This window comes from Salvelinus fontinalis, chromosome 8, assembly GCF_029448725.1.
Source record: "Salvelinus fontinalis isolate EN_2023a chromosome 8, ASM2944872v1, whole genome shotgun sequence".
NCBI classification, from domain to species: Eukaryota; Metazoa; Chordata; class Actinopteri; order Salmoniformes; family Salmonidae; genus Salvelinus; species Salvelinus fontinalis.
This window is the reverse complement of record NC_074672.1, coordinates 34,505,349-34,531,930: the sequence shown is the minus strand read 5'-3', so window position 1 is coordinate 34,531,930 and position 26,582 is coordinate 34,505,349. Positions and strand designations below refer to the sequence as shown.

Below are 26,582 nucleotides of genomic sequence, written 5' to 3'. Positions count from 1 at the left end.
CTGCGGTCCAACTCATCCCAAACCATCTTAATTGGGTTGAAGTCGGGTGATTGTGGAGGCCAGGTCATCTGATGCATCACTCATCACTCTATGTCAAATAGCCCTTACAGAGCTTGGAGGTGTGTTGGGTCATTGTCCTGTTCAAAAACAAATGATCGTCCCACTAAGCGCAAACCAGATGGGATGGCGTATCGCTGCAGAATGCTGTGGTAGCTATGCTGGTTAAGTGTGCCTTGAATTCTAAATACATCACTGACAGTGTCACCAAGAAAGCACCCCTACACCATCCCACCTCCTCCTCAATGCTTCACGGTGGGAACCACACATGCGGAGATCATCCGTTCACCTACTTTGTCTCACAAAGACACGGTGGTTGGAACCAAAAATCTAATTTGGACTCATCAGACCAAAGGACAGATTTCCACCGGTCTAATGTCCATCGTGCATGTTTCTTGGCCCAAGTCTTGGCAAGTCTATTTTTCTTATTGGTGTCCTTTAGAAGTGGTTTTTTCGCAGCAATTCGACCATGAAGGCCTGATTTCACACAGTATCCTCTGAACAGTTGATGTTGAGATGTGTTTGTTATTTGAACTCTGAAGCATTTACTTGGGCTGCAATTTCTGAGGCTGATAACTGTAATAAACTTATCCTCTGCAGCAGAGGGTCTTCCATTCCTGTGGCGGTCCTCATGGGAGCCAGTTTCATCATAGCGCTTGATGTTTTCTTTGACTACACTTGAAGAAACTTTCAAAGTTCTTGAAATTTGTCTTAAAGTAATGATGGACTGTTGTTTCTCTTTGCTTATTTGAGCTGTTCTTGACATATGAACTTGGTCTTTTACCAAATAGGGCTATCTTCTCTATACCTCGTCACAACACAACTGATCGGCTCAAACGTATAAAAGAAAGAAATTCCACAAATGAACTTTTAAGAAGGCACACCTGTTAATTAAAATGCATTCCAGGTGACTACCTCATGAAGCTGGTTGAGAGAATGCCAAGAGTGTGCAAAGGGTGGCTATTTGAAGAATCTCAAATATAAAATATATTTTGATTTGTTTAACACTTTATGGTTAATACATGATTCCATATGTGTTATTTCATAGTTTTGATGTCTTCACTATTGTTATACAATGTAGACAACAATAAAAATAAAGATAGACCCTTGAATGAGTAGGTGTGTCCAAACCTTTGACTGGTACTGTATGTAAATAAGGTATCTATTTTTCATCTTCAATCAAATTTATAAAAACCTGTTTTTGCTTTGTCACTATGAGGTATTGTGTGTAGATTGTTTCCCTTATCAATCTACAAAATAATTTTAAAGTCAAGGGGTCTGAATCTTTTCCGAATGCACTGTATAATGTCGGGTAGATAATCTATTTATTTTTTTCACCTTTATTTAACCAGGTAAGCTAGTTGAGAACAAGTTCTCATTTGCAACTGCGAAATGGCCAAGATAAAGCAAAGCAGTTCGACACACAACAACACAGAGTTACACATGGACTAAACAAACATACAGTAGAAAGTTTATATACAGTATGTGCAAATGAGGTAGGATAAGAGGTAAGGCAATAAATAGGCCATGGTGGCAAAGTAATTACAATATAGCAATTAAACACTGGAATGGTAGATGTGCAAGTAGAGCTACTGGGGTGCAAAGGAGCAAGATAAATAAATACAGTATGTGGATGAGGTAGTTGGATGGGCTATTTACAGATGGGCTATGTACAGGTGCAGTGATCTGTGAGCTGCTCTGATAGCTGGTGCTTAAAGCTACTTAGGGAGATATGAGTCTCTAGCTTCAGTGATTTTTTTTTTTTTTTTTTTGCAGTTCGTTCCAGTCATTGGCAGCAGAGAACTGGAAGGAAAGGTGGCCAAAGTAGGAATTGGTGTCACGATCGTGTGGAGGATTGACGGACCAATACGCAGCACTTGGAAAATAAGCCATCTCCTTTTATTTTAAAAGATGACGAAAAATAAACACGAAACACTTAATACAAACCAAAACAAGAAAACGACCGTGAAGCTAAATAACGTTGTGCACATACACACACAGGCTACAAACGTTTTACATAGACAATTACCCACAACCAATGAGAGCCTATGGCTACCCTAAATAAGGCTCCCAATCAGAGACAACCGAAATCAGCTGTCTCTAATTGGGAACTCATTCAGGTAACCATAGACTCTCCTAGACAACTAAACATACATAGACAACGCTAGACACCTGAACTCCACACAAACCCATATACTACACAACAACCCCTTTACCATAAAAAACACCCAAAACCAACAAAACACAAACATTCCCCATGTCACACCCTGACCTAACTAAAATAATAAAGAAAACAAAGAATACTAAGGCCAGGGCGTGACATAACCCCCCCCTTAAGGTGCGAACTCCGGGCGCACCATTACACAGTCTAGGGGAGGGTCTGGGTGGGCTTCCATCCATGGTGGCGGCTCCGGCTCTGGTCGTGGTCCCCACGTCACCACAGTCCCTAACCGCCTCCTTAGCTTCCTCCAGATGACCCCCCTCCACATTAACCACACTGCATTAAGGGGCAGTTCCGGACTAAGGGGCAGTACCAGGGTAAGGGGCAGTACCAGGGTAAGGGGCAGCACCAGGGTAAGGGGCAGTACCAGGGTAAGGGGCAGTACCAGGGTAAGGGGCAGCACCAGGGTAAGGGGCAGCACCAGGGTAAGGGGCAGCACCAGGGTAAGGGGCAGCACCAGGGTAAGGGGCAGCTCCGGACTGAGGAATGGCAGCTCCGGACTGAGGAATGGCAGCTCCGGACTGAGGGACTGCAGCTCCGGACTGAGGGACGGCCCATGGCTAGCTGACGGATCTGGCTGCTCATGGCTGGCTGACGGATCTGGCTGCTCATGGCTAGCTGACGGATCTGGCTGCTCATGGCTGGCTGACGGATCTGGCTGCTCATGGCTGGCTGACGGATCTGGCTGCTCATGGCTGGCTGACGGATCTGGCTGCTCATGGCTGGCTGACGGATCTGGCTGCTCATGGCTAGCTGACGGATCTGGCTGCTCATGGCTAGCTGACGGATCTGGCTGCTCATGGCTAGCTGACGGATCTGGCTGCTCATGGCTAGCTGACGGATCTGGCTGCTCATGGCTAGCTGACGGATCTGGCTGCTCATGGCTAGCTGACGGATCTGGCTGCTCATGGCTAGCTGACGGATCTGGCTGCTCATGGCTAGCTGACGGATCTGGCTGCTCATGGCTGGCTGACGGATCTGGCTGCTCATGGCTGGCTGACTGATCTGGCTGCTCCTGTCTGATTGGCGGCTCTGGCAGATCCTGTCTGGTTGGCGGCTCTGGCAGATCCTGTCTGGTTGGCGGCTCTGGCAGATCCTGTCTGACGGACGGCTCTAGCGGCTCCTGTCTGGCTGGCGGCTCTAGCGGCTCCTGTCTGGCGGACGGCTCAGTAGGCTCATGGCAGACGGGCGGCTTTGCAGGCTCATGGCAGACGGGCGGCTTTGCAGGCTCATTGCAGACGGATGGCTCAGATGGCGCTGGGGAGACGGATGGCTCAGATGGCGCTGGGGAGACGGATGGCTCAGATGGCGCTGGGGAGACGGGCAGTTCAGTCATCGCTGTGCAGACGGTAGACTCCTGCCGGCTGAGGCGCACTGTAGGCCTGGTGCGTGGTGCCGGGACTGGTGGCACCGGGCTGGGGACACGCATCTCAGGGCTAGTGCGGGGAGCAGCAACAGGACGCACAGGACTCTGGGGACACACAGGAGGCTTGGTGCGTGGTTTAGACACTGGTGGTAAAGGGCTGGAGACACGCACCATATAGCTAGTGCGTGGAGGAGGCACTGGTGGTACTGGGTTGGGGCGGGGAGGTGGCGCCGGAAATACCGGACCGTGCAGGCGTACTGGCTCCCTTGAACGCCGAGCCTGCCCAACCTTACCTGGTTGTATGCTCCCCGTCGCCTGACCAGTGCGGGGAGGTGGAATAACCCGCACCGGCCTATGTAGGCGAACCGGGGACACCATGCGTAAGGCTGGTGCCATGTACGCCGGCCCGAGGAGACGCACTGGTGACCAGATGCGTTGGGCCGGCTTCATGACATACGGCTCAACGCTCAGTCTAGCCCGGCCGATACGTGGAGCTGAAATGTACCGAACCGGGCTATGCACGCGTACAGGAGACACCGTGCGCTCAACTGCGTAACACGGTGTCTGCCCGTACTCCCGCTCTCCACGGTAAGTACAGGGAGTAGGCGCAGGTTTCCTACCTGACTTCGCCACGCTCCCTTTAAGGCCCCCCCCAAGAAATTTTTGGGTTGTACTCACGGGTCTCCAGCCTTGTCTCCGTGCTGCCTCCTCATATCGCCTCCTCTCGGCTTTAGCTGCCTCCAGCTCTTCACGAGGAAGGCGATATTCTCCCGGTTGAGCCCACGGCCCCTTACCATCCAGTATCTCCTCCCATGTCCATGAATCCTGTGTAGGTAGGTCCTGTTGCCGCTTTCCATGCCGCTTGGTCCTATGGTGGGTAATTCTGTCACGATCGTGTGGAGGATTGACGGACCAATACGCAGCACTTGGAAAATAAGCCATCTCCTTTTATTTTAAAAGATGACGAAAAATAAACACGAAACACTTAATACAAACCAAAACAAGAAAACGACCGTGAAGCTAAATAACGTTGTGCACATACACACACAGGCTACAAACGTTTTACATAGACAATTACCCACAACCAATGAGAGCCTATGGCTACCCTAAATAAGGCTCCCAATCAGAGACAACCGAAATCAGCTGTCTCTAATTGGGAACTCATTCAGGTAACCATAGACTCTCCTAGACAACTAAACATACATAGACAACGCTAGACACCTGAACTCCACACAAACCCATATACTACACAACAACCCCTTTACCATAAAAAACACCCAAAACCAACAAAACACAAACATTCCCCATGTCACACCCTGACCTAACTAAAATAATAAAGAAAACAAAGAATACTAAGGCCAGGGCGTGACAATTGGCTTTGGGGGTGACCAGTGAGATATACCTGCTGGAGCGCATGCTACAGGTGGGTGCTGCTACGGTGACCAGTGATCTGAGATAAGGCGGGGCTTTACCTAGCAGAGACTTGTAGATGACCTGGAGCCAGTGGGTTTGGTGACGAGTATAAAGCGAGGGCCAGCCAACGAGAGCGTACAGGTTGCAGTGGTGGGTAGTATATGGGGCTTTGGTGACAAAACGGAGGACACTGTGATAGACTGCATCCAATTTGTTGAGTAGAGTGTAAATGACATCGCCGAAGTCGAGGATCGCTAGGATGGTCAGTTATACGAGGGTATGTTTGGCAACATGAGCGAAGGATGCTTTGTTGCGAAATAGGAACCCGATTCTAGATTTAATTTTGGATTGAAGGTGTTTAATGTGGGTCTGGAAGGAGAGTTTACAGTCTAACCAGACACCTAGGTATTTGTAGTTGTCCACATATTCTAAGTCAGAACCGTCCAGAGTAGTGATGCTGGATGGGCGGGCAGGTGCGGGCAGCAATCGGTTGAAGAGCATGCATTTAGTTTTACTTGCATTTAAGAGCAGTTGGAGGCCACGGAAGGAGAGTTGAATGGCATTGAAGTTCGTCTGAAGGTTAGTTAACACAGTGTCCAAAGAAGGGCCAGAGGTATACAGAATGGTGTCATCTGCGTAGAGGCGGATCAGAGAGTTACCAGCAGCAAGAGCGACATCATTAATGTATACAGAGAAGAGAGTCGGCAGGCAATACAAAAGAGAGGTTGAACCGGCTAGTAAATAGGGGTTGCAACAATTTCGGCAGATAATTTTAGAAAGAGAGTCCAGATTGTCTATCCCGGCTGATTTGTAAGGGTCCAGATTTTGCAGCTCTTTCAGAACATCAGCTATCTATTCAGTCAATTCAATCAATCCTTATTGCAGTCTGCTGTTCCCACATGCTTCAAGAGGGCCACAATTGTTCCTGTTCCCAAGAAAGCTAAGGTAACTGAGCTAAACGATTACCGCCCCGTAGCACTCACTTCCGTCATCATGAAGTGCTTTGAGAGACTAGTCAAGGACCATACCACCTCCACCCTACCTGACATCCTAGACCCACTACAATTTGCTTACCGCCCCAAGAGGTCCACAGACGACGCAATCACAACCACACTGCACACTGCCCTAACCCATCTGGACAGGAGGAATACCTATGTGAGAATGCTGTTCATTGACTACAGCTCAGCGTTTAACACCATGGTACCCTCCAAACTCGTCATCAAGCTCGAGACCCTGGGTCTCGACCCCGCCCTGTGCAACTGGGTACTGGACTTCCTGACGGGCCGCCCCCAGGTGGTGAGGGTAGGTAACAACATTTCCACCCTGCTGATCCTCAACACTGGGGCCCGACAAGGGTGCGTTCTGAGCCCTCTCCTGTACTCCCTGTTCACCCACGACTGCGTGGCCATGCACGCCTCCAACTCAATCATCAAGTTTGCAGACGACACTACAGTGGTAGGCTTGATTACCAACAACAACGAGACGGACTACAGGGAGGAGGTGAGGGCCCTCGGAGTGTGGTGTCAGGGAAATAACCTCACACTCAACGTCAACAAAACAAAGGAGATGATCGTGGACTTCAGGAAACAGCAGAGGGAGCACCCCCTATCCACATTGACGGGACAGTGGTGAAGAGGGTAGAAAGTTTTAAGTTCCTCGGCGTACACATCACGGACAAACTGAATTGGTCCACCCACACAGACAGCGTGGTGAAGAAGGCGCAGCAGCGCCTCTTCAACCTCAGGAGGCTGAAGAAATTAGGCTTGTCACCAAAAGCACTCACAAACTTTTACAGATGCACAATCGAGAGCATCCTGTCGGGCTGTATCACCGCCTGGTACGGAAACTGCTCCGCCCACAACCATAAGGCTCTCCAGAGGGTAGTGAGGTCTGCACAACGCATCACCGGGGGCAAACTACCTGCCCTCCAGGACACCTACACCACCCGACGTCACAGGAAGGCCATAAAGATCATCAAGGTCAACAACCATCCAAGCCACTGCCTGTTCACCCCGCTATCATCCAGAAGGTGAGGTCAGTACAGGTGCATCAAAGCAGGGACCGAGAGACTGAAAAACAGCTTCTATCTCAAGGCCATCAGACTGTTAATTAAACAGCCACCACTAACATTGAGTGGCTGCTGCCATAAATGTAAAAAAATGTATCACTAGCCACTTTAAACAATGCCACTTAATATAATGTTTACATACCCTACATTACTCATCTCATATGTATATACTGTACTCGATACCATCTACTGCATCTTGCCTATGCCGTTCTGTACCATCACTCATTCATATATCTTTTTGTACATATTCTTTATCCCTTTACACGTGTGTGTATAAGGTAGCTGTTGTGAAATTGTTAGGTTAGATTACTCGTTGGTTATTACTGCATTGTCGGAGCTAGAAGCACAAGCGTTTCGCTACACTCGCATTAACATCTGCTAACCATGTGTATGTGACAAATAAAATTTTATTTTGATTTGATCTGGATTTGGGTGAAGGAGATATGGGGGAGGCTTGGGCGAGTTGCTGTGGGGGGTGGAGGGCTGTTGATCGAGGTAGCCCGGTGGAAAGCATGGCCAGCCGTAGAAAAAGGCTTATTGAAATTCTCAATTATAGTGGATTTATCGGTGGTGACAGTGTTTCCTAGCCTCAGTGCAGTGCGCAGCTGGGAGGAGGTGCTCTTATTCTCCATGGACTTTACAGTATCCCAGAACTTTTTTGAGTTTGTGCTACAGGATGCAAATATCTGCTTGAAAAAGCTAGCCTTAGTTTTCCTAACTGCCTGTGTATTTTGGTTCCTAACTTCCTTGAAAAGTTGCATATCACGGGGGCTATTCGATGCTAATGCAGTACGCCACAGGATGTTTTTGTGCTGGTCAAGGGCAGTCAGATCTGGAAAGAACCAAGGGCTATATCTGTTCCTGATTCTGAATTTTTTGAACAGGGCATGCTTATTTAAGATGGTGAGGAAGGCACTTTTAAAGAATAACCAGGCATCCTCTACTGACAGGATGAGGTCAATATCCTTCCAGGATACCCAGGCCAGGTAGCTTAGAAAGGCCTGCTCCCTGAAGTGTTTTAGGGAGCATTTGACAGTGATGAGGGTTGGTTGTTTGACCGCAGACCCATTACGGATGCAGGCAATATGGCAGTGATCGCTGAGATCTTGGTTGAAAACAGCAGAGGTGTATTTGGAGGGCAAGTTGGTTAGGATGATATCTATGAAGGTGCCCGTGTTTAAGGATTTGGGGTTGTACCTGGTGGGTTCATTGATCATTTGTGTGAGATTGAGGGCATCAAGCTTTGATTGTAGGATGGCCGGGGTGTTATTAAGCATGTCCCGGTTTAGGTCACCTAGCAGCAAGAGCTCTGAAGATAGATGGGGGGCAATCAATTCACATATGGTGTCCAGGGCACAACTGAAGGCAGAGGGTGGTCTATTGCAAGCGGCAATGGTGAGAAACTTTTTTCTGCAAAGGTGGATTTTTAAAAGTAGAAGCTCGAATTGTTTGGGTACAGACCTGGATAGTAAAACAGAACTCTGCAGTAGATTGCAACACCGCCCCGTTTGGCAGTTCTATCTTGTCGGAAAATGTTATAGTTAGGGATGGAATTTTCTGCGTTTTTGGTGGTCTTCCTAAGCCAGGATTCACACAAGGCTAGGACATCCAAGTTGGCAGTGTGCTAAAGCAGTAAATAAAACAAACTTAGGGAGGAGGCTTCTAATGTTAACATGCATGAAACCAATGCTTTTACGGTTACAGAAGTCAACAAATGAGAGCACCTGGGGAGTAGGAGTGGAGCTAGGCACTGCAGGGCCTGGTTTAACCTCTACATCACCAGAGGAACAGAGTAGGATAAGGGTACGGCTAAAGGCTATCAGAACTGGTCGTCTAGTACATTCGGAACAGAGTAAAAAGAGCAGGTTTCTTGGCGCGATAGAATAGATTCAATACATAATGAACAGACAAAGGTGGTCGGATGTGAGTACATTGGAGGTAAACCTAGGCATTGAGTGATGATGAGAGAGATTGCCTCTAGAGACGTTTAAACCAGGTGATGTCACCGCATATGTGGGAGATGGAACTAAATGGTTGGTTAAGGCATATTGAGCAGAGCTAGAGGCTCTACAGTGAAATAAAACAATCACTAACCAGGACAGTAATGGAAAAGGCATATTGATATTAGGGAGAGGCATGCATAGCCGAGTGATCATAGGGGTCCAGTGAGTGGTTGGGCTGGCTGGAGACACACTGATTCAGACAGTTAGCAGGCCGGGGCTAGCAAGCTAGCAGAAGGGCCTTAGAGGGACGTCGCGATGGAGGAAAGTCTGTTTTAGGCTCCGCATGTGGTGACGTTGATAGACCAGTGGTGATGGATAAGTAGGGTTCCGAGTAGCAGAGGGGTCCAAGTCCAATTGGCAAAATAGGTATAGCGGCCCAAGAAATTGGCCAATGGATCTATTCAGATAACAGTCCAATATGCTCTAGACAGCTAGCGGGCCGCAGCTAGCGGGCTTGCAGATGGGCATTCAGGGGACGTCGCGACGTAGGGGCCAGTTGAGTACCCCCTCGAGCAGATTACGTCGGTAGTCCAGTCGTGAAGGATCGGCGGGGTTCCGTGCCGTGTACCGGCAGTAGAAGGGGTCCGGGTATTGTAGCACAAGGTGTGGCTGGTGGGCCTCTTCAGCTAGCTGGGAGAATGGGCCTAGCGTGGGCTAGCTCCAGGCTAATTGGTGCTTGCTTCTAATTTGAGTCGCGTTGTACAAACTGGCGAGAGCTTTCCGAGCTAAAGGATAACTGATGACCGCTAGCAGTGGTTAGCTGACTACTAGCTAGTAGCTAGTGAGCTGGCTAGCATTCTGTTGGGGGATTGCGGTTCCGAGGTAAATAAAAATACTTTAGAAAAAACAGATCCACACCACATTGGGTGAGGCGGGTTGCAGGAGACTATTTTGAAGTTGAGGTTTAGAATAAATATATACAAAGAAAAATATATAAAAAGATATATACATGGGACACGACAAGACGAAGGACAAAGACGTCTGACTGCTACGCCATCTTGGATAGAATTATACGTTTATAATAGCAATAAGGCACAAGGGGGTATGGTATATGGCCAATATACCACGGCTAAGGGGACACAGCCCTTAGCCGTGGTATATTGGCCATATACCACAAACCCCAGAGGTGCCTTATTGCTATTATAAACTGGTTACCAACATAATTAGAGCAGTACAAATAAATGTTTTGTCATACGGTCTGTTATAAACTGGGTGGTTCAAGGCCTGAATGCTGATTGGGTGACAGCCGTGGTATATTGGGGCTGCAGGGTAGCCTAGTGGTTAGAGCGTTGGAATAGTAACCGAATGGTTGCAAGATCGAATCCCCAAGCTGACAAGGTAAAAATCTGTCGTTCTGCCTCTGAACAAGTCAGTTAACCCACTGTTCCTAGGCCGTCATTGAAAATAAGAATTTGTTCTTAACTGACTTGCCTAGTTAAATAAAGGTCAAATAAAAAATATCAAAACGTATACCACGGGTATGACAAAACACATTCAGTTAGTAACCAGTTTATAATAGCAATAAGGCACCTGGGGGTTTGTGGTATATGGCCAATATACCACGGCTAAGGGCTGTATCCAGACACTCCGCAGTGGGTCGTGCGAAGAACAGCCCTTGGCCAATATACCACACCCCCTCAGGCCTAATTTTTTTAAATATATCACGGCTGTCAGACAATCAGCATTCAGGGCTGGAAACACCCAATTTATAATACACATTATACAACGTGGGGTCTAATCCTGAATGCTGGGGTCTAATCCTAAAAGGTGATTAGTTAAAAGCGCATTCCAGCGTTTAGTCTTTTTGACGACCCAGTCGTTCAGTCTTTTTGTTCCGTATCTATGGACGCGACCCAGTCATTCATTCTAAATGTTCCATTCTATTCCCTTGCTTGCTAGCCAACTACTGCTAATTTACAGTCACGCCAAACAGTGCAGACAGAATAACAACAGTAGCTGCATTTGTTAAGCTGTTTTCTAAGCTGTTTTCTAGTGACATTTGGATACATCCATAACAATGAGCTAATGAGGCACGATTTCGCTTGGCATAGAAAATGTGCTCTCTCATTAGGACACTTGTTCAGAGGGGCTAGCAAACAACACAGCTAACACAACGATTTCAAAATGAAGCTGGAAAGAATGCAAACTAGCTGCACTTCGTTTCACCTTTTTCCAATTGACATTTCTTTGTATATATCCATAAAAATGATGCCAGCCGATTCATGATTTCTAATGGCTGAGAAACGCTGCCTGCCTCTCTCTCGTCCTGACTCTCGACCATTACACGTTCATTACTATGGGACAGTTGGAGGAAAATTGAAACAATGTTACAAATGTCGGAGAGACAGACGGGTTTATACAAATCTCTGTTGTTGAAAACTAAATGTTAGTCGAAAAGAAATATGAGATAATGTCTCTTTTTTATAGTGGAGATCAAGTTTATAACTTCCCTGCCTGGGTTACCGAGACAGTGGATTGCGCAGTCAAATGGAACAGAATGAATAGGCATTTTAACGTCATAGATTTAGCCGGTGGTAATTTGTGGAATAGACACCGGCTGAAATGTGCTTTTAACTAATCAGCATTCAGGATTAGACCCACCCGTTGAATAATGTGCTGTACTTGTAACAGGGTTTTATTGGTGATTCCCCTTGCCACTTTATTGTTAAGCCAATGGGTTTTTGGTGTTAGTTTTGTCTTGCCTTCACCTACTCAACATGGCATCTTATTGGCTGGTTTGCGTAGTTTGCTTACGAGGGAGGATGTTTCAGTTAGAATCGTCCCAGTGAACAAGCACCAAACCAGCGGTAAGTTGTTGGTTGCAAAGCACTGTACATCAAAAGTGATTTTTATACTCCCAAGTGATGATTTAAGTGTACAATTTATATACATTTGTTTGTAAATGTTATTCGAACATCACACATAAGATGCAGTGTTTTTTGGAGAATATTGGTTGTGCATTTTGGTTGTAAAGAATTCCCGCCAGTACTAGCTAGCAACTTACTGTGTGGTGGGGGGGGGTTCATATATTTTGTACAGTGCGTGAGTGCAGAGTTGGATGGTGAGCCGTGCATTGCATGACGTGCAATTTTGTGCTGTTCCTACCAGGTACATTGTTAAAGATATTATATTGTATATTGTAATTGTATTATTTTGGTAACTACATGCCCCAGTGAACAAGCACCAAACCAGCGTGCGTGAGTGCAGAGTTGGATGGTGAGCCGTGCATTGCATGACGTGCAATTTTGTGCTGTTCCTACCAGAATAAATCTCCATGACTGGTGCAACACGTTGGAATTCGTGTCGAGGATTGATTGTACACAACGCAAGAAGAGTACTGTTACATACTTTAATGTTCAAAATTGTGAAACAAACTGCTATTAGGTCCTGACCAACCAAATTTGGTTTTATTTGGGGACAGAGCTCATTAAAATAAGTCATTGTGTACAATAATACCCAAATATGCAAATTGGATATTGCATATTTTTTCCCTTGTGTACCTATTCAGGATACATCACTATGAAGAGAATGACATTCATATCCATAATTATGCATATCTGTGGAGTACAGATCAGGGACCCGTGATACACCTGGTAATGGAATTGCGGTAAGTCCACCTCACTTACTTTAGTTCAATAACCAACAGATATTTTTTCAAAGTCATTGTGTCATGCCATAGCTGACACCCCATTCTTTCTGCAGGAATTATTGAATCCTAATTTGGAGCAGATATGTAAGAGCTTTTGGAAAACGTGGACACAAAAAAACTGAGGGAGATTTTAACGAAATTATGTTACCAAACTTTGCATCTGCATAGTTTTCCAGTAAATGTGTTTTTGTAAAATGTTCAGTGTAAATTGTTAAACATAGTCCCTGTGCATAGGGTTGTACGGTTTATTAAACTTTGAAATCAATGTTTTTGTTAGGAGTACATTTTAAGTGAGAAATTGGACTGCGTAATTCCTAGACCGTGGAATAGCACAGCAGTTAAGGGTCATGGTTGACGAAGTGGTTAAAAGATAATGGTTCTTGCCTGCGGGGCCAATAGTTTCTCCAGACGCTCTTGGTCCTGCTGCAGCATCTCCTCCCTGCGCCAGGCGTTTATCTCCTGCAGCATGCGTAGCTGCTGGGCGCGTCTCTCCTGCATCTCCTCCACAATCACCACGCCGCCCAGAACCTTGGCAGAGAAGGGCAGCTACATGCGGTGCACCTCCTGCTCATAGAACTCTGCACTGCGCCACTTCTCCAGCTCTGAAGGAGAGTCAGGCAATGAATCACATATAAAGCAAAGCACCACATACTGTTTCATACAATCTCAATACATCTCTCTGGCCCCATGGCAGGCAGACCTTGGTGGTAGTCTGTGGTTGTGTAGCTGTGTTTGTGGAGCAGCTCTCTGAGGCAGAGGGTGACGGCCGCCAGGTGACCAGTGTACTTCAGCTGGAACAGACGCTGGAGGTAGGACACCGCCTGGCTCCCGCCCACGTTCACACGCATCCTGCCTGGGGAAACACCAGAGGACAGCATGTTACATCTGGTGAGATAGCAGTGACATCTGTTGGTTCTTTTCTCGACTCCTCTAGCATGAAAACAAACTAGAGGATTTGGCAAAATAATAGACAGATCTGGCTACCTGGTTGAGTATGAGTGGAGTAACCTAAAACCTCATATTACTGTGTCTACCTTCCATTGATAACAGGTAGTATGTGAGCGCAGTGGTAGCTGGAGGACATGACAATGCCCGTGTGTGTGTGTGTGTGGGGGGGGGGGGGTGTTGTAATATACGCTGTACAGGCTATCCACCCCATAGGATACATGAGGGCAGTGGTGTTAAGTGCTTAAGTAAAAATACTTACGTCGTTTTTTGTGGTATCTGTACTTTAGTTTACTATTTATATTTTTGACAACTTCTACTTTTTACTCCATACATTTTCCTTGACACCCAAATGTACTCGCTCCATTTTGAAAGCTTAGCAGGACAGGAAAATTGTGTAAATCAAATCAAATTTTATTTGTCACATACACATGGTTAGCAGATGTTAATGCGAGTGTAGCGAAATGCTTGTGCTTCTAGTTCCGACAATGCAGTAATAACCAACAAGTAATCTAACCTAACAATTCCACAACTACTACCTTATACACACAAGTGTAAAGGGATAAAGAATATGTACATAAAGATATATGAATGAGTGATGGTACAGAACGGCATAGGCAAGATGCAGTAGATGGTATAGAGTACAGTATATACATATGAGATGAGTAATGTAGGGTATGTAAACATAAAGTGGCATAGTTTAAAGTGGCTAGTGATACATGTATTACATAAAGATGGCAAGATGCAGTAGATGATATAGAGTACAGTATATACATATGAGATGAGTAATGTAGGGTATGTAAACATTATATTAAGTGGCATTGTTTAAAGTGGCTAGTGGTACATTTTTACATAATTTCCATCAATTCCCATTATTAAAGTGGCTGGAGTTGAGTCAGTATGTTGGCAGCAGCCACTCAATGTTAGTGGTGGCTGTTTAATTAACAGTCTGATGGCCTTGAGATAGAAGCTGTTTTTCAGTCTCTCGGTCCCTGCTTTGATGCACCTGTACTGACCTCGCCTTCTGGATGATAGCGGGGTGAACAGGCAGTGGCTTGGGTGGTTGTTGTCCTTGATGATCTTTATGGCCTTCCTGTGACATCGGGTGGTGTAGGTGTCCTGGAGGGCAGGTAGTTTGCCCCCGGTGATGCGTTGTGCATTCACACACTTATCAAGAGAACATCCCTGGTCATCCCTACGGCCTCTGATCTGGTGGACTCACTCAACACCTGCTTTGTTTGTAAATTATGTCTGTGAGTTAGAGCATGCCCCTGGCTATCTGTAAAAACAAATTTAAAGAAAAAAAAAATGATGCTGTCTGGTTTGCTTTATAAGGCATTTTAAATTATTTATACTTTTACTTTTGATACTTAAGTATATTTAAAGCCAAATACTTTTAGACTTTTACTGAAGTAGTATTTTACTGGGTGACTTTAACTTGAGTCACCCACCACTGCATTGGCGACTCTGTAGCACTCAAAGAGCAGCACTAACACCATCTGTCGACTGTGCAGCGGGTTGCAGGGCGCCTCTGTGAGAACTATCGGATGTTCAACACTGCCCTGAAACAGGGGGAGAGAAACCACATCAGATGTGCCTGAACGGACAACTATCTAGTTAGCTACCTTTGTCCGCGTAAATTGTTTTCAAGAGTGAGAAGGCACAACAGTCAACAGAACAAGCAACAAAGAAAATGTGGAACAACATAAACACCTCACATCAGCGCCAACTCCGAGGTGGCTGAATGGAACATCAGCTCCTGTATCTCGAAGTTTACAACCACATTTCGGTCGAACTGGCTTTTCAGTAGCCATTGCAAGGGCTCGAGGTTGGAGATGTCATTACGGATTTGGGATTCACTGCGCGCTGTCCCTCTGCTCCCCGCCGCCAATGATTTGAACAGAAGCCGCGGAGCGCCTACTGTAGTTAGTCCCCTTTGCATGCTCAACCCAACCGGCCCTCCTTTGAAAATAGCCGTTATCTATTACCATCGGGACCGGTGTTGATTGTAAGCATTCGGCAGCAATTTAAACAATAATGTCGGGAGATGATTTGTAGTCTTGAAATTAAAATATTTTGCAAGTTGTGTCTGTTTTGGAAGTCATTTTGAAAGGGTGTTACTACAAAATACAGGCGACTCGAAGGCTTGTGTGAGCATCCAAAAGTTCCGGGATGCTCAGAACATTTTTACAAGGTAACAATAATTTTATTAAGGAGAAGGTAGTTCAATGTTAAAATATGTATATATTACATCCTCTATTATAGTAGATCCCCTAACAACTATTGTTTTAGGACTATGTATTTATACATTCTGTAGTCTATTTACTGGCGGCATCTGTCGGTGTCATTTACTACCATTTTTGTTTTTATACGGATGCATGGCTTTATCTACAATATTTTTTATTTCTTCAACGAACATATTAATGTTAGTACAGACTGGGTGTGATAACCTACTGTAATACCCAGAACCCTTTTAAAGTAGGACTAATGCATTAAAGACCACATCCATGAATGAGTGTTTGCCAACAGAGGGGGCAATGAAAGCTGGTCTCATGCATTTGAGATGAATATGCATCAAACAAAGCATGAATTAATATTTTGGGCATTCTGAATTAAGTCCAGGCAGAAATGGTGAGCTACTCCTATCAATCTATTATTATGGTTATATGATATCCTATCCCTATCAACCCCTATATCTGAAAAGGCCTAGATTTATTCTGGTCTGACACTTACAGTATCGCTGTCAATTGACTGGGCAAAGTGGAGTCTCAGCTGGTGATATATAGGGTGCCTTTGACACTCAATAGACACTCCACCACCAAACGGTCTGTCCCCTATCACTCTGTCAGTAAGGGGTCAAATGAAGATTATCTATCATTCTTCGCTTCTGATATGAGTATCAGCCCATAACCAGAAACACCATTTATGGTCCTGTGTTTTGGGCTACCATGTCACATGACCTAGATTTTAAAACTTTCTGGGCGCCACAACCAAATTCACATAGAAATGTGAGTTATAGATCTGTCACTCATTGAAAGTAAATCTAAGAAGTGGTAGATCTGTTCTATGTGTGCCAGTGGAGGCTGGTGGGAGGATCTATAGGAGGGTGGGCTCATTGTAATGGCTGGAGTGGAATAAATGGAACGGAGCCAAACGTGGTTTCCATATGTTTGATACCATTCCATTTATTCCATTCCAGCTATTACATTGAGCCCATGTTCCTATAGCTCATCCCACCAGCCTCCTCTGACGTGCACTATATCTATGCTTCCTGTTTTGTTTTTGTGTCTTTTACTTTCAGTTTTGTACACCCAACTTCAAACAGCTGAAAAATACAATATTTTTGGTTATTGAAAATATATTTCACAGTGGTTTAGATGGTACAATGATTGTCTACACAATGTATTGGTTTTTGTCACAAACTGACATTAGGTGAACTTTTAGAAAGTTAGCAACCAGGAAATTGCAGAGCAATATCTGCTTATTTCACCTTTAACCTTTTATTTTAAGCTTTTTCCAGAAATTTGAATTACACCAAAAATTAAAGCAATAATTGTCTGAGGGTGGTGCTGGAACATCTGACATAAAAATAAATAATGACAGTTTGATGGAAAAGGTTTAAATAAAGGTTCAAATCCAGGTCATGTGACATGATTGTCCAAAACACAGGGCCCTCCATGCTGCATCCTTTCAGCAATAGTGTATCATGAGCTAGTCAATAAGAGGAGTACTTGGCATTCACCTATGCATTTTCTGTGCCACCATTGTTACAAAACCACAGAATTAAGCTCAAGTGTCTTACAAATCAGATCATTCATGCATCATAAAATACTTTAATTTAGAGATAACAGGCATATGCCCTGTGTAATCAAACAAATGGTGGATACATTCCATATTTATTTCAGTCCAGGGACTTGATTGGCGGGTTAGCACAGATTTGGGAGCAGGGAATGTTGTAGCTTGATGCTGTGTCATTGAATCAGAGGCACAGTTCACTGCTCAGGCACAAAGCTCTAGTCAGGGGACCTCTAATGTTAATAAGCAGATCTAGGTCATCTCCCACATAGGCTCCCAGAAGGCAAGACGTGACATTGTACCTCTGTCCCTAACACTGGGAACCTTTGCTTGTTGTGCATGTCATACCGTGATGAGCCACAGAGAAACAATTAGGCTACAAGCGCTTTGGGACTGCCTTGATGTAGCTCCTCCATTTTGTAGAAGCAGGGTAGAGAGATCCTAATTAGCTTGTCATCAGCTGCCATATTCAAGTGTTCCTGCAAGACTCTTAAGACATTTATTGGGTTATTGTCATGTTACTACTCTGTTAATATTATCATTCTTATAATTTAGTTGTGGTAGTAGAATAGCAATGTTATGATTGCCAGTACCTAAAAGACTCATCTTTCCTGCTGCAGCTCTCTCTGTGCTGATCATGAGATTAAATGGTGAAATGTCAGTTTGAATCTTTGCATGCAGGACTGGTGAAATAAAAAGAGAACTTCCAACTATCAGTGACATAAATGAATGAGGGGAAGGGAACACCGTTTACATAATAGGCGGAGGTTTGCATTGAGATTCCTACTGCTGCCTCTGATATTTACATTTGAGTAATTTAGCAGATGCTCTTACCAGAGCAACTAGGGTTAAGTGCCTTGCTCAAGGGCATATTGACAGATTTTTCAACTAGTTGGCTCGGGATTCAAACCAGCGACCTTTTAGTTACTGGCCCAAGACTTTTAACCACTAGACTGCCTGATACCAGAGCCACAGCAGCAAACCAAACGCCCTGCAACCCCTAAACACTACCCCGCCCCCTCACACACAGAGACTGTCACTACCACTCTCTTCAGTCTTAAGCCCTGTAAGCATAACAGATATTTTTGGGCCATAGAGTTATTAATGTGTTTGTGCACCTGTCACTTTGCATGAATCCCTGGGTGTGTAGTGTCTGTATGTGTAAGTTGTGTTCATGTTTCATAGGGGATCCAAGGAAAGATTTCAAAATTGTCTGTTTATTTATCTATTCCTATGTAAATTGCATGTCCTTGTGGACCATTTAGTATAAGCAGCAGATTACATTTCTCAATTCTAAAATAAAATGCTCAGTTTTTTTCTCAATCGAGGATGCTATATTTTCTTAGATCCCTTCCCCATTGTTAGGGCTCTAGATTGGCTTGAGCGGCTTCCCTTTTCATCCAGTGGGGCTTTCAGACAGACAACCTGTGTTCCTTTGAGTCTTGCCAACCAATTATTGTGGCCATGGCAACTATCTGAGTCTATTGCCCCCAGTTGGTGCATGTTAGCAGGTTATAGGCCTTCAGTATCTCTCCCCCTTCAGACATTCCTCTTTCATCTTTGCTGAATAAATCTTTGCCTCTGTAACCCAAAGTTAAATTGGTCACCACAGCAAGCAATTTGATGCCATCTCAATAATATGTCTGAAAATCTATTTCTTATGAAGCTACAAATGTGCAAATACAGATAGAGAACAACATATTTTTGTGTCCAGAAGATTAGTAAGTACATTTCACTGGAATTCAAAACCCTGTTTCATGATGAAGGTGCAGTGCTGTTCATTTTAATCCAGTTTGGAGGGGGGCATGTGTGTGTGTTTGTGTAACATTTGCAGCCTATCCTCTGTCCAAGACCAGGGTTTTGCACACGATGGGGGAGGGAGGTTTAGTCACTGAGATGCCCCAAGGACTCTCCCGGGAACATTCTTTCCTCACTGTCCTCACACACACACGCATGCAAGCACACATACATACATACATACATACATACATACACACTGTGCATGCCTCAACACAAATGGCAGCTGGCAAAGCAACCTAAGCCCAGCATGAAAATATAGGAACTTTCTATCTCTGGGTTGATGCAAAATGTTGAGTGCTCGTCGTCTTTCACGTTTTTGTCTCATTTAGTCTTCGACCAATGCACAATTTAACATACATTATTCTGTAATTAATTTATCATCACTGTCCATGTGCTATTCTCACTCTGTGAAAAGAGTCAACTGTATTTCTGCCTTTCCTTTAATGTTCATAATGTATTCCGACAGAAGGAAATGTTAGAAATGCCTTGCATGCGCAGGCACCAAAACCTGATGACAGTAATACTAAAATGCGTCGTGACATGTCGGAACCGATTAGAAGAGAAAGGATACGGTGACTCTTATCATCTTAGGGATTACAGTTGGAGGCATCAAATGTTACCGTGTTTTTTTTCTTCTGCATTTTCGAACACATTCCTGCTCTTGAATGTCATATCGTAATTTGGGAGTTCTAAAGCAGACGCACATGACACGGGCATGTGTTTAATGAGGACTAGAATGCCATGCCGTTTCAAGGACAACCAACATGAGATGTTATACTATTTAGGCCTACGTTTGGTTTCCATGCCAGATGTATAGTTGATCTAATCATGAGGAATTTGCTAATGTTGTGTAGATAGATCTACGTTGGAAATAGCTTGTCAAACAACAGAGGACATTTAAAAAAAATGACTTGGCAGTTACTGAAGGTTATAGCCAATATGCGCAAATTCCAGTCGCTGTCCCAGGTTCTGCAATGCTGAAATTAGTAGAATTTCTCATGAAGATGCATGCGGGTTGTGGTCTCTAATTTATCACCTGAATTTAAAGAATTTGCTCCCATGAACAAAAATTGACTTAGGCTACAGAGATACGCGAATCAATTAAAATAATCGGGGAAAAAATTAGACAAGAATATATTTTTTTAAAGATTGTTTTGATATATATTATACCAAATTTAAAAAAGAGTAATTGTTGGCTATACTCAAAGGGCCTATAAAACAAAACGTTGTCTCCTAATTCTTATAGCGAATAAACTAAAAAAACAAACGGAAATAATCAAAATAATATGCTATTGATGTCACAGCTAGGTTCGAGCTACGATTTTGATCTTCAAATATGTAATATTTATTTATCCATTTTACACCTCGATGTAGTTTTGCATTAGCAATAAAAAGACAAAGACAAAAACATTGGTATAGGCCTATGAATGGTAGGCAGTCTAAATCACATTTTTCAGCGAACATATGCGTCTGCAATTATAAACTACACCTTCATGAAACTGATAATACATCTGCCAGATCAACACGACTTGAATATGTTTAGTGTCATCATATCCTAACGAAAAATATTGGAACAAATGATCGATCAAAAATAAAAAATAGAATTAGGTCTAATTCAATATGCAAAATGATCTTAATCGAATAAAGCACACATATGTTTGTATAAATAAAGCGTAAGAGCTAGCATCCATGCCTCTGGTAACGAAATACTACACCTCTTTCTCCCTCTAAAATCTCAAAGCAATTTGCTAAACGGAATAAATTGACAATTTTGTCCTTGGTCTTAGGCTACTGCAGAGAATTTGCGCCAGTAAGGGGGTCATACTTATGTCGTAGGCTGCGTCTCTCTCGCTCTCACACACGCGCTCTCACACACCCCCGCTTCAGAACCATGAGAGGTTTTTGCCTGCTGAGCAAGTCATTGCATTGGCAGTATACGTGCTTAGTCCGACTGTGACACACAGATTCCATCGCTCGTGGTTTGCACTTGTCACAGCTGCGCCACAGTTGACTGCAACATCCGAACCAAAACGGACTACTTAATGGAGAGGTCACAAACAGGGACATTCGATCACATTCAGCAGTTTAGAAGAACCAACTTGAGGAGTTGTTTTGCATAATTTCTTCTGAAGCCAAGAAAGTGTCAGGAGGGGTTTGAGAGTGACATGGATAATCAAGACCAAAAGACGGGATTTTAAGGAGAGCCTATGTGGATGTAACGGTTGGACAGCCGTTAAGAGAAACGTCAAAACGTATTGGCAACAGGCATGGTTATCTTTCTCTCACAGCAGCAACAGCCAAAATAACTAATAACTATATTTGATCCAATTGATATCTGAAGATTCACATTTATTTAACAACAATGGCTCACTTAATTCGACACAAGATCGGCAACAAGCTGACCAATGCGGCCAACACAGTGTCCAATAAGTCTCAGGCCAAGGTAAGCGGAGTGTTTGCCAGGCTGGGCTTCCAGGCCGCTACGGATGAAGAGGGTCTGGGGTTCGTGGACTGCGATGACTTGGATTTTGACTACAGGCAGGGGATGCAGATGGACATCATGCAGGGTGACGAAGAAGGGGGAGATATGGACGGAGGAGACGAGTTGATGGTGGGGGACAGCCACTACCAGAGAGACGGAACCGGTCCACCATCCTCTTCCTCCCTCAAGAACACTGGGGCGTGTAACGAGTTGGCATTAGAGGACAAACCCAAAATTACCACTTGGGATGCGGGGTGGAACGTCACCAATGCCATTCAGGTAGAAATAATCAAAGAAACACAAACATATTGGCACTATGTCAATGTAAGCCTATTGTCAAGATAGGCTTGCAATATACGCCCATTCAGGGACACCGATTTGCATCCTACAAAAATACTGAAACAGACCTTAAAATGACTTTAGAAATGTTTTAATTGACATGTAAAAATAGACTTTGAATAGGCTTATTGTATGGTTTCATATTTCACAATCCTTAGTTTAGAACAAGTGTGTACTAAATATTTTATTTATAAAAACTGCATATCTGTGCCTTCATTTAATCAGAAGAGAATGTCTATTTAATTTTAAGCATGTGTATAATAATAATTTGAGATTTTAGAGGAAAATAGGGATTTATGCAAGATTATGCAAGCCTATTTCTTATCAGCAAAAAACAGACCCCCGGTTGCCTCTCCGTCTGGAATGAATCAAGGCTAAAATGGTTTGGATTAGCCTCAGGCACCATTAGGCCTACATCGTTATTCTTGATAACATTTCACAGTGGTCCTTTGTAGTTGGTAGAGCATGGAGCTTGTAACCCAGGGTATTATGTTCGATTCCCGGGACCACCCGATCATACATTAAAATGTCATACATGAATGTCTAAGTCGATTTGGATATCAGCGTCTCCTAAATTGTATATGTTATTATTACAGTGGATTGTACACAATAACTCCAATATTGATGAGGAAATGTCTTAGAAATATTAGATTCTGTGCCGGGACGCTAGTCACCTGACAGATGAACAGAGGCCTGCCCATGCTTTTTTTTCTCTCAACACCAGTTGTTAAATGTGGGGTTTCACACATGTATGATTATGAAAATGTGAATGTCGTTTGCTATTATTATGCAACTTTAAATATGATTCATTTATTGCATGTGTGGTGTGGGGAGGCATGCCACTTCGATAAGACCATTTCCATTACGACTCAACTGTGCTTGTGTATCCACAGGGGATGTTCGTCCTTGGGTTACCATACGCCATTCTTCACGGAGGATACCTCGGACTCTTTCTTATCATATTTGCCGCCGTTGTATGTTGTTACACCGGAAAGATTCTTATTGCGTGTCTGTATGAAGAGAATGAGGATGGAATTCTGGTGCGCGTGAGGGACTCCTACGTGGACATCGCCAACGCGTGCTGCCAGCCACGGTTTCCGTCTCTGGGCGGACATATAGTTAACGTTGCTCAGATCATTGAGTTGGTCATGACCTGTATCCTGTACGTGGTGGTCAGCGGCAACCTGATGGTTAACAGCTTCCCCAATCTGCCGGTCTCGCAGAAGGCCTGGTCTGTAGTCGCCACGGCTGCCCTCCTGCCTTGCGCGTTCCTCAAGAGCCTCAAGGCGGTGTCCAAGTTCAGCTTACTCTGCACCATCGCGCACTTTGTCATCAACATCATGGTGATAGCCTACTGCCTCTCCAGAGCCCGAGACTGGGCCTGGGACAAAGTCAAGTTCTATATCGATGTCAAGAAGTTTCCCATCTCCATCGGCATCATCGTCTTCAGCTACACGTCCCAGATCTTCCTGCCCTCGCTGGAGGGGAACATGCAGAGGCCAAAGGAGTTCCACTGCATGATGGACTGGACCCACATCGGAGCCTGCGTTCTGAAGGGCCTGTTCGCTCTGGTGGCCTACTTGACTTGGGCAGATGCCACCAAAGAGGTTATTACGGACAACCTGCCGTCCACCATCAGAGCGGTGGTCAACCTGTTCCTGGTGGCCAAGGCCTTGCTTTCGTATCCGCTGCCGTTCTTCGCTGCTGTAGAGGTCCTGGAGAAGTCATTTTTCCAGGATGGAGGGCGCGCTATTTTCCCTGACTGTTATGGGCCGGGAGGACGGATTAAGTCCTGGGGACTGGGCCTCCGGTGCCTCCTGGTGGTGTTCACGTTGATCATGGCCATCTTTGTCCCGCACTTCGCACTCCTCATGGGCCTAACCGGGAGTCTTACCGGCGCCGGGTTGTGCTTCCTTCTCCCGGCTCTCTTTCATCTAAAACTGATGTGGAGGAAACTCTTATGGCACCACGTGTTCTTCGACGTCGCCATATTCGTTATAGGAGGCATATGCAGCATTTCTGGGTTTATTCACTCGGTAGAGGGGCTCATTGAGGCATTCAAATATGGAGTCGAGGAATAAGAATGTATACATTCTACCTCTGTAGCCCATAGGTCATAATCTCATCGATCATTGGCGCTGAATGACAGACTGATTCACCGAGCAAAAGGGAGACTGTGTAATTGTGTACTTTGTTTTTTGCCTTCGTGATAATGTGCAATAATAGACTTTACAATCATAGTGTACAGTATTTAGTAATGAAATGTTATGTTAATTAGGAAGTGGGCAATGCAGTGTCCTTTGAAAATGGATCATCTCTGAAGCGTTGAATATGATGCATGGTCTGATCAGGCAAAGTCAGGCATGTGAAAATGAGCTGTATATAAGGCCTAACTTAGTGTGTGGATGTCTTGATATCTGCATTGATAATTGGTTTCCTTATGAAGATTTTTTTTTTTTAAATACGTAAATGAGTGTTTTATTATCGAGCTGCTTTAGAATTAGATAATCTCATGCAGGTTCTGTCGACATACCAGAGAAATCACGCTCCGGGCACCCACGTTGGATGGTGCTATAGGGTAAACATACAAGGAACTCATATAGTGGTTTAATCAGAAAATTTCGATTCGTTTTCAACCGTACTCCTTGTCGACACATTTGGTTTTTGGTGTTTCACGTGTCATTATGGATTAAGTGAATTATTGCAGTGCAAGCAAGTGGCTCCTATGTGTTTATATGAAACCATCTGTCTTCTGTATAGTCTCCCTACCTGTTGAACGTATTAATTGTGCTTTCATGGAATTAATCATGTTGTGTAAGAAACGAATATGTGTTGAATTAATAGATAAAAAATCGAATATTTTATGCATTATATTCATATCTTTGTCCAAGGATTAAATGTCTATCTGGAATTTGTGAATGCTCATGTATGTGCGAAAAAAATAATCTATGGGTGAATAAAATGTAGGTTTTTATGGATGAATATATAGTCAGTGGTTGTTTGGGGGTCTTTCACTAAAATGGAAGCAGAAATCTGGATGAGGAATGCGGATGTGGTGTGTAGTATTATGCAAATTATCATAGATTTACTCACCTCACCTGCACATGCGAATTATCTGCCTATAAATTTAGACTCCTCATACATTCTAATTCCCAACTAACTTAATTATATAGCCAGCCCAAGAGACATATGAGCACTGTCAAAATAAAGGTAAAAATAATATACACTGCTCAAAAAAATAAAGGGAACACTTAAACAACACAATGTAACTCCAAGTCAATCACACTTCTATGAAATCAAACTGTCCACTTAGGAAGCAACACTGATTGACAATAAATTTCACATGCTGTTGTGCAAATGGAATAGACAAAAGGTGGAAATTATAGGCAATTAGCAAGACACCCCCAAAAAAGGAGTGATTCTGCAGGTGGTGACCACAGACCACTTCTCAGTTCCTATGCTTCCTGGCTGATGTTTTGGTCACTTTTGAATGCAGGCGGTGCTCTCACTCTAGTGGTAGCATGAGATGGTAGTGCAGTTCATCCAGGATGGCACATCAATGCGAGCTGTGGCAGCTGTTTGCTGTGTCTGTCAGCGTAGTGTCCAGAGCATGGAGGCGCTACCAGGAGACAGGCCAGTACATCAGGAGACGTGGAGGAGGCCGTAGGAGGGCAACAACCCAGCAGCAGGACCGCTACCTCCGCCTTTGTGCAAGGAGGTGCACTGCCAGAGCCCTGCAAAATGACCTCCAGCAGGCCACAAATGTGCATGTGTCAGCATATGGTCTCACAAGGGGTCTGAGGATCTCATCTCGGTACCTAATGGCAGTCAGGCTACCTCTGGCGAGCACATGGAGGGCTGTGCGGCCCCACAAAGAAATGCCACCCCACACCATGACTGACCCACCGCCAAACCGGTCATGCTGGAGGATGTTGCAGGCAGCAGAACGTTCTCCACGGCGTCTCCAGACTCTGTCACGTCTGTCACATGTGCTCATGTGCTCAGTGTGAACCTGCTTTCATCTGTGAAGAGCACAGAGCGCCAGTGGCGAATATGCCAATCTTGGTGTTCTCTGGCAAATGCCAAACGTCCTGCACGGTGTTGGGCTGTAAGCACAACCCCCACCTGTGGACGTCGGGCCCTCATACCACCCTCATGGAGTCTGTTTCTGACCGTTTGAGCAGACACATGCACATTTGTGGCCTGCTGGAGGTCATTTTGCAGGGCTCTGGCAGTGCACCTCCTGGCACAAAGGCGGAGGTAGCGGTCCTGCTGCTGGGTTGTTGCCCTCCTACGGCCTCCTCCACGTCTCCTGATGTACTGGCCTGTCTCCTGGTAGAGCCTCCATGCTCTGGAACACTACGCTGACAGACACAGCAAACCTTTTTGCCACAGCTCGCATTGATGTGCCATCCTGGATGAACTGCACTACCTGAGCCACTTG

The 26,582-nt window shown here is 44.7% G+C and overlaps 1 protein-coding gene, 1 long non-coding RNA gene and 2 pseudogenes across 3 annotated transcripts; 2 read left to right on the top strand and 2 right to left on the bottom strand.

The window, feature by feature from the left end:
* Nucleotides 1-11,566: 11,566 nt before the first annotated feature.
* Nucleotides 11,567-13,042, top strand: LOC129861148 (uncharacterized). 2 transcript variants are annotated; one of them, XR_008760514.1, is made up of 3 exons: nucleotides 11,621-12,462; nucleotides 12,637-12,735; nucleotides 12,831-13,042. It is a non-coding gene; the product is annotated as an uncharacterized LOC129861148 (long non-coding RNA). The 2 variants fall into 2 exon arrangements; XR_008760513.1 differs by having other exon boundaries at nucleotides 11,567-12,735.
* Nucleotides 13,043-13,113: 71 nt separating this feature from the next.
* On the bottom strand, nucleotides 13,114-14,821 carry LOC129861147 (actin-related protein 5-like; annotated as a pseudogene).
* Nucleotides 14,822-15,155: 334 nt separating this feature from the next.
* Nucleotides 15,156-15,827, bottom strand: LOC129861145 (actin-related protein 5-like; annotated as a pseudogene).
* Nucleotides 15,828-21,086: 5,259 nt separating this feature from the next.
* Nucleotides 21,087-25,120, top strand: LOC129861144 (vesicular inhibitory amino acid transporter-like). The gene is made up of 2 exons (XM_055932307.1): nucleotides 21,087-22,078; nucleotides 23,032-25,120. The coding sequence occupies exons 1-2, from the start codon at nucleotides 21,680-21,682 to the stop codon at nucleotides 24,217-24,219; spliced, it is 1,587 nt and encodes a 528-aa protein (XP_055788282.1). The 5' UTR covers nucleotides 21,087-21,679; the 3' UTR covers nucleotides 24,220-25,120.
* Nucleotides 25,121-26,582: the final 1,462 nt, after the last annotated feature.